This window comes from Phasianus colchicus, chromosome 1 (genome assembly GCF_987193195.1).
Source record: "Phasianus colchicus chromosome 1, bPhaCol1.hap1.1, whole genome shotgun sequence".
Lineage (NCBI taxonomy): Eukaryota > Metazoa > Chordata > Aves > Galliformes > Phasianidae > Phasianus > Phasianus colchicus.
In genome coordinates, this window is record NC_143436.1 from 42,786,897 (window position 1) to 42,799,203 (window position 12,307).

Genomic DNA, 12,307 nt, shown 5'->3' on the forward strand with positions numbered 1-12,307 from the left:
GTATTACATGGAAATTGTTATAGAGGTATTTCTTACAAAGACATATGTGGTACTATTTAGGTATGTAGGAGCCAATTATTTTTGTATTAGCGAAGTCCATTCAATTCAGTACTGTTAACCCAGATGACAGTCACTTTGCCTAGATACATATTGGGAACTAACCTATGCAAACCCTAAAACAATCAGGCTGAGTCTGACAGCTATTCAATATTTCTTTCACTCTGAAGAAATAAGTATTTATTTCAAAACCTTTTAGTACATATGAGTGTAGCAAAATGCATTTCCATTCATTTCACTTTGACATTTCACATTTTCTCTCTCTGGGTAGGTAGAAAGGGAACTGGCTTGAGAGAATGACAGGAAACGAACCCAAATGTTTGTTTTTGCACTTTCTTTGGGGAATAAAAAAAAAAAATGTGGACAGTTGATGCAAATCAGTGAAGATAAAGGGCCATAAATTTTACTTTGGCATGCTAAAAACAGGTCAATCAAGCATATGAAAAGTGTAAAAGCAGATAAAGAGTAAAGCATGCACACTTCATCATCTTGCACATTTATCTAATTTCACAAATAAACAAGTTTTTATGAGATATCAAAGTATAAGATTCAAAACACCGTGAATTGTGTTAATTTATTTTATTAAGAAATATTCTTTCTCTCAACCTATTTTTTTCCTATTTTCTTCTTAGAACATAGTAATACTCAAGATCTACAAGTTGCAGGGGATATATAATCAGGCACATACTGTGGATGAAGATGACATGTGAAAATCAGTACAAATTCCTATGAGTAAAATAAATCTGGTAGAGTGTGAGTGGAAATTACTTCCCACACAGGTATTGTACTGGCCTGCATAGTTATGTATATTCTTTTGCTTGCACTTTTACCCCCTAAGTATTTATAAAAAAGACTCAGTAGAAATAACTATTAGCTACATTCACAGGAACTCAGAGAATACATTAGCCTACTCTCAGCAGTCAAAGCTGTGTTTTCTACTTGTCAGAGTGATATCACAGAGTTCAAAAGATTCTGAGTTGTGTTAATAAATTATTACAAAGATAAGATATCTGATGCATACTTGAGTTTCCATCAAGAGCTGATGAGCCTAAATATAACATTATTATTGAAGTATTCAAATAACATTATATGATAAAAACATAACACAAAACAATATATTAAGGTAACTACCACATATTCTTGGAATAAAAATTCTATAATATCTAGGACTCAAAAATCTTAAAAAAAGAAAGAAAGAAAGAAAGAAAGAAAGAAAGAAAGAAAGAAAGAAAGAAAGAAAGAAAGAAAGAAAGAAAGGGATAAAAAAATTAGCTTTTTAGAAAAAGTTTTTTTTTTCTCTCTCTCTTCCTGAATGTAATATGTGCTAATCAGCAGTCCTGACAATTCTGTCATTCCAGAGCACAGTTGTCTGGCAAACATTTAAGAGAACAAAAATACAGGAAAAGAAAGCAGTGCATCTGGAAGTATTCTACCTTTATGCTATCTAGGTATAGCCCTTTCACTCACTTTGTAAGCTTTCTTTTTTGCAGGCTATGTTTGAACTCTGTTGGAGTTAAACTTCATTTAGTAACTATTTCTCCATTCAATTCATTTATTCAGATTTACATTATATTTTCAAAAGCATAAAACAAATTGATCTGCAAAATATAAACATAGCAATCCTCAGTGTGCAACCCAGAAATTATTCAGTGTTCTTTCTGTCAGCAGTCTCTAGCTCAGAGTTAGAAACCTTGTTCAGTAACTAAGACTTATACACCTAATTCTGAATTTGCAGCATTCATTGAAGAAGGATTTGAGATTAATGACTACATCCTAAGATAAATCATTTGAGTAAACCACATAGTTATAAAAATCTCATGTTTCCTATTCTTTTTTGTTCCCTTTGTGACCCAATATTTAATTAGATATATAGAGTGGACCAGCTTTAGCTGTATCCTAAGTCCTCCTATCAAGGAAATAGCAATTCATGTCTGTATCCCTGCTCCAAATCAGTATCAGACAGAATTTGACAATCTGTCTGCTACCTGAGAAGCTTAACGACCTGGCCATTGGGAACCGATAGTAAAAAATGTCTGGTCCCGGCCTGTCTCTCGTGTTATGTTTGATTTCATAGTCATGATCTAAGGAGACCCAAGTCACTAGATCCTACTGTTGAGATAAGCAGGAGAAAGCCTTCCTGAAAATGCCCCTGGGGCTAGGTGTGAGTTTGGGATTTATCAACTCACAGAAGCAGGAGGCAGGCAGTTCTGACATGCCCGCTGGCAGAAATTGTGTCCACATAGCATCACCACGGCAACTGCCGAGTAAGAGCAGAAGTGTGGGAGTTTCAAGGATTTTACCAGCAGTTGGATGCTGCTGAAAGAAAATGGAAATTAACAATCCATGTGAGTATGGTCATTTTTAAAGTGGGATTGAAGTGTTTCTGAAATTATCATCCTATTAACTCAAAACTGGGTTATAAGTTACACAAACAAAATTGCTTTTTTTGTTTGTTTTAAAGCATCATAAATATTTTTAAGAGTCTATATGCTTGATTATATATTCCTTTACAGCAGCTTCATGCCAAGGAAACTCCAGCTGAATAAAACTATTGTAACAGCAGATCAAGCTCTCCATATAATCTCTAGTTCACTTTTCAAAAAAGTTAAGAGAGATGTAGAGGTGGACTTAAAGATTAACAGATGTCAAATCTACAGGCTTTTGGTCCAAACAAGTCAGAATGCCCCTGTTCACTGAATATCAATATTACAAAGACTAAAGAGTCTGTCTGGATTTAGCAAAGCCTACAGCCTTGCATGTATTAGCTGTGAATGCATTCACAGCTACTCGAGACTGCCTGTGCTTTTAAAAACAAGTGCACTTTTAAGCATACAGATACTGTTTACTTTTCTAGAGCTGTGCTACATTTTTAACATATTGAAGGGATGAACTTCCAAGACAACAAGTCTCATCTATTCTTAAACATGTCCTCCAAAAAATGACTTCTCATAAATTCATGACTGTTTTCAACTATGTTGATAACAGTACCATGTCCCCAGAAGTTATTTCGGAGTCCTGACTGTGTGTAGAGCTAATTCCAGTGTCAGAGTCAGTGTCGTTTATGTCCAAATTAGTCACTCTATGAACAAAATCAGGAACTGCAGTGCTGTTACTGGAGATGCCACTGCCCTTAGGCAGCTCCTCGTTTGATGGAAGCCTCACTTCAATGTTGTCTTTAACATGTAGTAAATTAAATTCTTCTGTAAGAAGTTCATATTCTTTTTCCTTCTTTTGAAGCAGCGAGTCTCTGTAGGTAAGTTCTTTCTGAATGCAGCTCAGGTATGAATTGATTCTGAGACCATCTTTCATACTTTTTTCCAGCTCGTACTTTACACTGTCCAAATCTGAGTTTTCCAGCTGAGTGTTAGTAGCTCCTTCTGTATGAACAACATCTTCATTTTTTTCTGAGCATATACCATGTACCTCTTTTTCTATTTCAGCACACAGCTTCTCTATTAATTGTTTGTGATGTTTTAGTCTCTCTTCAACCTGTAAAATTCCCTCACTTTTGCTGAAATAATCATGCATCTCTTTTTGATCATCTGCCCTACTCCCTTGCTGCTCAGCCTCACTTGGGTTGATCATTAAATATGAGTCCTGCACGTAATTTTCTCCATCATTGGCAACGCGGTCTAAGTGGAATTTTGCTTCACATTTTTCGATTTCCATATCAAGTTCCTTCATTCTAAGGACTTGCTGATGAATGGTATGATCTTGAGATATGATTAAATGAATCAGTGTCTCCATATTATCTCTGTCTTGCTGAACACTGTCCTGTTTAAGTTTGGCGAGTTTCCGGAAAGTCTTTCTAACAATTTTCTTTTGCTTGTCAATTGGCAACATCTTCATGTAATTTGCTGGGCTGAGTTCCCACTGCTTTTCTATATTTTGTACTACCTTAGCTTCAGCTGTTTTCCACAATGGAAAAGAAAGGAAAGCATCGGACTTTACCAACACGAAGTGCAAATTGGGCTGCTCTTCTCCCCAGGCTTTCCAAAGTCTCAGAATCTTTGTCAAAGGAGGAAGGACTCGCTCAGAGCCTCTCCATTTTTCTACAATACAGTAATCACTAGGTTTTCCAAAGAGGACTTTTTTCTCCCCAAATGTTGCTTGATGTTCCTCAAGCAGAGCCTGAATCACTTCTGCACATGTTGTGCGCTTTGTCAGGCCACATACAATCTTCTCTTCTTGGCAAACCCACACCACAATCTCTCGTTCATTTGAAGCCATGTCTTTGCTGGGAGACCTAAGGGGGGGAAAAAAAAAAAAAAAAAAAAAAGGAGACAGACCAAATTTAAATTATTTTTAAATGGCAGAGACTTTAGAACACCACCAGTATTCTGATATAACCAATACACTGAAAAAATTCCCATATTCTTGTACAGTACAATATACTTGTTTAAATTACATTAAAAAATACTTTTGGAATTAGTAACAGAAAAACACAGCAATTTCAACTACTGCTCTAACGTTACTACTTGTCCAGCTAACTGTTAATTCCCACAGAAATGTGGCGTCTATTTTTTGTGGACTTAACAAGTGTTCATTAATAATAAGCAAGAAAATTTCCAAGCTATCCTAAGGTAACATAACTTTCAGATCTGCATATCTGTTCTAATCAAATAAATATTCTGTAATCTCTTATTATCATCCAAGCTTCTAAAGGGAAGAATCTTGCTTCTAACTTCACAGCAAAACAGGGTTGAAAATGAGAAAAAGATAATAGAACATTATTTTAAAAGAGTTTGATGGTAAAGACAGAACTATCACTCAGGCATGTTGACTGCACTCCACACCTTGATGTCATTCGCAAACTTGCTGAGGGTGCACTAGATCCCACTGTTGATGTCACTGATGAAGATATTAACATCAGTTCCAGTCCTGACTCCTGAGGGACACCACTTGTCACTGATCTCCACCCACACAGCGTGCATTGACCACTGCTCCTTGGCTATGATCTTACAACCAGTTCATCATCCACTGAATAGTCCACCCATCAAGTTCATGTATTTCCAATTTGGAAAGAAGGATGTTATGGGAGACCATGTCAAAGACCTTACTAAAGTCCAGATAGATGTTGTGAGTGGCTCTTCCCTCGTCCACTGGTGCAGCTGCATGATCATAGAAGGTCAGGCAAGACTTGGTGATATAGTAAATGTATATAAGTAACAAAATTTCTTTATTTCATATATTTTTTATTAAAACATAAAAAAAGAGGTCAACAAAAACATAAAACTAGTGGGCTATTAGACCTTTTCTTTTTTAAAGTTAATGCATCAATATCTAGTTCACAGGAAGTGGTTGCAGTTCATAGTGGGCTCTCAAGTTGCTCATCAGAGGTTTTTGATGAACTTTTACTCTTCTGATGCTTCAGCCTTGAAAATAGTTGTTCTGGAGTGTATACATTATCAAAAAGTGATGACATTAATTGTGATTGTGAAGCAAGGAATATTTTTCTCTGGTATGACAGGTCTAGTAGATAGATCAATGTCCAGGATTTTCCTATCCTCTAGCCTCCACATACTTGTTTGGAATTGGTGATTAGGCCTCTTGCCTAAAATGATAAAAATAACAAGTTCTCTGAGGCAATGCACATTTCTTTGGATTTTCTGGTATCACTTTCAGTTCTGTTGAATAAATGAGGTTTAATCCAGTCTGACAAGGAAGTCTGAAAATGATAATGGCAATGTCCATGGTATTCTAAGGATTCAATACCACACTTTTTTTTTTTTTTTTTTCTATCTAGAACTACTTATTTATAGGACATTTCTAGTTGATTTTTCTTTTTTGAGATTTACTAGGAATGGAGTTTTACTTAGGTTAATAAGATTAATAGGTTATAACCTATAATTATTAAAGCAATATAACTTATTTCATTTTTCTTAAGGATTATACAACAGAGGAGAAAAACTACAGTCCATTAAAGTGAACTATGATTGACTCAACTATAGGTGCCACTCTGACCAGAGGGCAATAACCCTCAAGAGACAGGAGACTGCAAATGAAAACTGAAAAAACCTACCAGAGCGATTTTATTAGTATTGTCATACAGGAGAACTCTGTCAAACTGTGTTGCTTCAAGTCTTAGAATATTCTTCTGTAAAACCTGTGTTTTGTTAGATAGCTCTGAATGATAATTTCATTTTCTCATTTCAATAATTCCTTCTTACTCCAGGATTTTACTGCAATTATTTTTTAAAACTAGTATTCAGAAGAAAAATGCATTTTTCCTAGACTATTTAAGAAAATATGAAAGAATTTATGGCAGACATAGAAAATGGCAAAATGAATTGTCAAAAATAGTGTCTCAAACAGTGTTTCCTACTACTATACAAGTAACTGACATAAAAATAAAAGTATACTACCAGTCACTGAATTTCAGCTTGAAAAAGTACTGACAGAAAAATTAAAAAATGCAACAGTGTTAAAAAATTCAGAAATATTAGGCTGGAATATTGAGGCAGTAAGTTCAGAACATGCTTTCCCTGTTGCTTTTCATAATCAAAAAATACATTTTAGGCTATGAACATCATATTGTTTTTTTACCATTCTTCTGAGAGTCTTAATACAATCCGTTCCTGCATGGAAATTCTTCCTATTTTTTCTCATTCTCCTTTTTCACTGATTGAAATATTGTCTCTTTCTTGGTATTTTCAGCGTGTAAAAGATTATTTGAGTTACACAGAAGTTTATTTTCTCTTTTCCTTCTGGTTCATTTAAAGTTTGTCTGTGAAGACATTTTCTCTCTGTGATACTAGTGCATTTGTGTACTGATAAATACTTATGTTATACACATTTTTGAGATGGACTTGTTGCTGACTTCAGCAGGTGTTCAGCATACTTCTGATGGAAAGATATCATGTATTGAAAAGCAATTTCTACAAGATCTCTGCAAACTTTACCCAAATACAGATACTAAATACATAGCATTTAGATTGTTGTTTTCAATAATTTTCTAGCTGCTCATCCTCCTCCCCCCATCCACAATATTTTTTCAGTTACAGTGCACTTGGCCAGCCAGACTCTACACTGAGCTTTCTTTGGAAGGATTTTTCTTTAGTTGTTCATAGACAAATATACATATTTACATATTTAAAATACTGAAGTCTATAACTAATAGTAGCTACAACAATGGAAAATTTATCCACATACTGGTGCACAGAAGTAGCTTATACATACGGATATATACTTCTCTATGTGTGCATATAGAACTATGTAACTATACTCTCACCTTTTGCAGGAAAAAAAATCTGAACATTATTTTAATTGTAGGATCAAAATAGGTCTGTAAAGTGCAAATTCTGTCATTATTTTTTCCATGTTTGTCACAACATATATTATCCTCATTTTTATTCAGCAGCGTTACTATATTTTTAATTATGCTTTTTAATCTAAAATTAACTAATGTGTCATTTACACTCATACAGTACTATGAAATTCTAATATCTTGAAAAAAATCAAAGGTGTTCTTTATTATCTTCCACTATAAAGTAGTAAACAGATGTGGCACACCATGGTCCTTTTAAGTAAAATTAATTCTGTAATTCTTTAATCGACACAACCCAATTTATGCCCCCCCCCCCCACCCCCCAAAATGAAACTTCAGCTTGTCTGTCACAGCATAACAATCATGAAAGAGTTGTTTTAGGATGCAAGAAGATGCTAGTAGTAGGAATCATCTTTTATTGAGTATGCTTTCCTTATAGAAAATGGAGGGCAGATTCTGCATATATTAAGTACATTTCATCTCATTTAGATGTCCAGAAGTCAGTAGTCAGTATAAATTCGCTATCAAAGCTCCTCCTTGTCATGAAGGAAGAGGAGACCTCCACATTCTAAACCATCTATGATCTTTGGTATGAAACTTCAAATGAAACTGTTTCTTTCTTTTGTTAACTACAAGAGATCTATGTGATCACCTTTAACTAAATACCTCATTTTCAGGCAGCTAAATACATGTGAAAGTAATCCAATCACATTATGGTTCATTATTCAAGAGAAATGTAACAGGACTGTAAGATTATTCTTTTTTTCCCCTGAAATTTAATATTAAAAATAACAATATACAGCAATGAGATCTGCTTTTAGAGGGTCATTTAAATAAAGAGGAAAGCTTATCTTTTTTTTTCCTTTTTTTCTTTTTTTCTTTTTTTTTTTCCCCATCAGAGTCACTTATTGCACGGAAACAAGTGAGAATTTAAACGTATATTCAGGCCTACGGGAAGAAAAGTAATACATATAGACAAAACAAAAACACATACTTATGTTGCACAGAGTCAAAATATTAAATAACTTCGGCACTTTTGATATTCACTAAAGAGATGACTGGCATAAAAGAACCACACATAACAAAAATGTAATTCGTTGCCTTCTTGGAAATGTTAGACCCCTCATATATGGAATATATAGCTTTACAAGCAGTCAAGACAATCAAATAAATAATTTCCTCCTTTTAGAATTATACCCTTATGCCTACATACTCATTTGTCCTTACTAATTTCAATAAATTTTATGTTGGGTCTAGATTGGTTATGCATTATATTGATAAAAGCTTAATACACTGTTTCTAAAATATAATTGACATTAAAATATTTTGGACTTCTTTTTAATGAGAAAAATTAACCCACAGATAAAATTATTCTCTTCCTTCACTACAATAAATTCTTTGCATACTTTCACATCAAAATAAAATGGAATTCCTTTCAGAATAGTTCTATTTTTTATCTACTTGTCCCAAGGAACTAAACTAACTGAGTAACTTAAAAGTATCTAGGTAATGGCTAGAAAATTCAAAGCCAATACATTTTTATGAGCCCCTTACTAGAACTACTGCTTAATGCTTCAATAATTTTAAACCAATATGACAAATTTCCTAGACAAAATTTTTTTTCTTAGTAAAATTTGATCATGGTCATGATCAAAAATGGTACTAGGTGGATTCTCTCAGTCACAGAAATCACTTACATGGAATAAAAATCTGCAGGTGAGCGCAAGTTACACACAAAACAACATGTTAATTCTTTGCTGGAAAATGCATAAAATTGGTAATAATGTATAAATTTACTAGCAAAGATTTCATTCTGGAAAGTTGTGTGAAATAGCCTAGTTTTATTTTTTCACCTGTTTATTAGTGCAATCATATTTTATAATCTTTATTTTCAGCTATGAAAGAGCTTTTACCTATTATGTGTGAATTTAAGTACTGTTAATCAGATGCCATGATGCTGTATCTGTCAGAAAGTACAAAGGCTTGTAGGTTGGGATATTATTACACTCAGTGTCATAGTGCCACCTTTTTTTCTCTCACCATTGCATCAGCAAGTGTCACATAGACTCTAATTCTCTGTGGCAGAAATACAGTTGCAAGTATTTGATAAATGATGAAAAAAACTAATTTAGCCTGTTTTAGTTTTAAAAATGAATCTGATTTTGTACTTCTGAGATTTTTTCTTCTTGTTATTTTTTTTCTTTTTGATGCTATGCTTCTATGAATACATTTCAACATACATGACACCCAAAAAGCTAAACAACACAACACAGCTATAATTTGGCAATGCAAAAACAAACAACAACAAACCAACAGAACTGTAGCTTATGAACAGTCTCCTACAAACAATATAAACCACCTACACAGTGAACCTGCACATACAGTCTAACCTGCAGCAAATCAGATGATAATTTATCACTGATTTATCACTGCTCTGACAGGGTCCTCAGATGGCTTGAGCTCTCTGGTATTTATGCATCTGTCAGGACTTCTACAGAGTATGACTTAGACACTTCTGTGAAACAAAACTCTACATTTAGTCATGATACCACTTAGAACAATTCACTTTTTCATTGGGCAAATCAAAAGCAACTATGTAACAGAAGATAAATAATAATCTTAAGAAACAACTCTCTTGCTGTCTACCAGGTATTTAAAGTTGAGTCTTTGCGTAAAGCCTCAGTACCTGCCATCTCACTGCTTTTCTGGAGTCCAGAAAGATTTGTAGAGCTCTCTAAAAAGCAGGAAGTGCCAGTGTTAGACAGGCCCAGGCAGGGCAATTCTGCCACCTCTCGCAGCAGGCTCTCCCTTCCCCCTCTCTAGCTGCCTGCTTCTAGCTCTTTGTCAAAGACCTTCTGTGTCTTATCTGTTGCCTGCCACGTTGGACAGTGTGGATCTTTTGGCCAAGCAGGCTCAGTCACCAAGACACTTGCTCTCTTTCTAAAAGGACACGACACAATGGTGTAAAATATCCTGAGAAAACAAGAGACATTGGCCACAAGAGCATTTAATAACCTGATGTTTCAAAGAGCCTTTGAGTATGCTGCTGAGGCAACATATTTGCCCATCTGGATTCTGACAAGTGTGCTATGGTCTTCTCTTTTCTTGGCACCCTTAGGTGCTTCCTCAGAGCACAAGGAGGCAGAGAGTACATGCCTTATTTGGGCACTTGCTAATAAAGTTTTTTTTATCTCTGTGACTCAGATCTAAGCCATAACTACAAAAAAGTATGATAGCTCTTAATTATATTTACTTGTTGGAAGAAGAAGAGGCCAATATTATCTACACAACTCTGATACAAACAACCTGCACGGGACACATGCTATACTTGTCATCTCAGAGCTTCTCATAACATTTATGTGTGCAGGTATATAAGAACTAAGTAATTTATCAGCCTCTACATGACGTTTAGAAGTGACAATGAAATTGCTCTTCTTATTCTTTATCAAAATCTCAATAGATTACTATATATGTATATATGTAGAAAACATATATGAAGCAATGGACAATAATTCTGAATATATGTTTATCTATTTAGGCTATGTTGTATATGTGACAAATAAATATATTGGTGCCATGTATTGCATCACTTCCTTACTTATAGCTCTAACTTAATTTGATCAATAAGGATTTTTAACAAAGTGATTTTAAATACTGAGTCAATTGAGAATAGGCAGGCCTATGTGGAAACTGAGGTCAGAATTTCAATCTTTGGGAAACAAATGAAAGCAATGGAAAACAAACACTGAAAGGTCACACAAATTTTATTCAGACCATCCAAATTTAGTCCACCTTTTTGCTCAGCTTTCTATCACCTTCTGAAGAGTTATTCAGAAAGAAATAAAGGCCAAACCCTACACTCAGTATACCTCTCATCTAAGTAACTTGTTACATGCTTCTGATTTTCCTAAGAGCAGCAAGGAGGAAGTATCTCCTCTCACCACGCAGGGAAGCTGGAATTACTCCAAAGCCTTAGGGATTCAAGACAGCCTATTAACTAACAACACTGCCATTCCCCTTCACTGATTCATAAATATATATATATATATATATATATTTCAGAAATATTAATTTAATGTTGCACAGTTATATCCATTTCATGTAGGGGATAAAAATTTCTAGTATGAGGTGCCAGAATCTTGCTCCTTCTTCTCTTTTGCACGACACTAATGCAATGGCAGTATCTAGTTAAAAGGTATATTGGCAAGGGGCTCTTTAACAATGATAAAAATAGTTAGAAAAACTCATTATAGGTAGTTAGTGTAATTCTGATACTACAGGAATGCTCGGAAAGAACACGACAGAACTTGTGAAAGCAAAGTAATTATTTCAAAATAGATTACTTAAATTTCTCTTTACCATCTGTTTCTGTATCTATTAATGCTGTTTTATGATATAGCTTACTCCTTTACAGAAATGCACATAGGCATTTAATAAAAACAAAAGAGGAAATTAGGTATCTAGATATTCATGTGACTTTTTTCAAACGTATGCATATACATGATAGTTTGGATGCTCTAATCTTAATATTTCAGATATTTGAAACAAGAAAAATGATTTAAATAAAGGCTATTCAAACCAGCTTTGTACCACATACTTCTCTCACTACTAGTTTTTGTGCATTTTGGAATTCCTTTTTAAATGTGTAAATTTTTAACTCAGTCAGGTTTCCAGAGTCAGGAAGCCTTTATGAAACACTGTAATTAGCAACAGCTGCTGAGAATTATGTTCTATCAAAATTATCATTTTTTCAATTAAAACTATAACTATTTCCTTACTCCCTTCTTCAGAGGAATGTTATCACCTCATTTTGCTTTTGTACAAAATTACACGCATTATAATTCATCAATGATCTACAGTAGAAATTTCTGCTCATCCGAACATTTTACACTATATTAGTGCTGTATGACAGTTTTCAGTTAAGTAACTGAATTTGTATGAGATAGTACTGTTCTGTTATAGCTAGATAACAAAAAAATTTAT

At 34.2% G+C, this 12,307-nt stretch overlaps 1 protein-coding gene across 2 annotated transcripts in view; it reads right to left on the reverse strand.

Annotated features, from left to right (window-relative positions):
* Positions 1-1,370: 1,370 nt before the first annotated feature.
* Positions 1,371-12,307, reverse strand: part of RASSF9 (Ras association domain family member 9) — a 28,963-nt gene continuing 18,026 nt past the window's right edge. For both annotated transcript variants that reach the window (XM_090139494.1, XM_031589637.2), the window contains exon 2: positions 1,371-4,303. In XM_090139494.1, the coding sequence (XP_089995620.1) occupies positions 3,028-4,303 (1,276 nt within the window). In that variant the 3' untranslated portion in view covers positions 1,371-3,027. The remainder of the gene's footprint in view (positions 4,304-12,307) is intronic.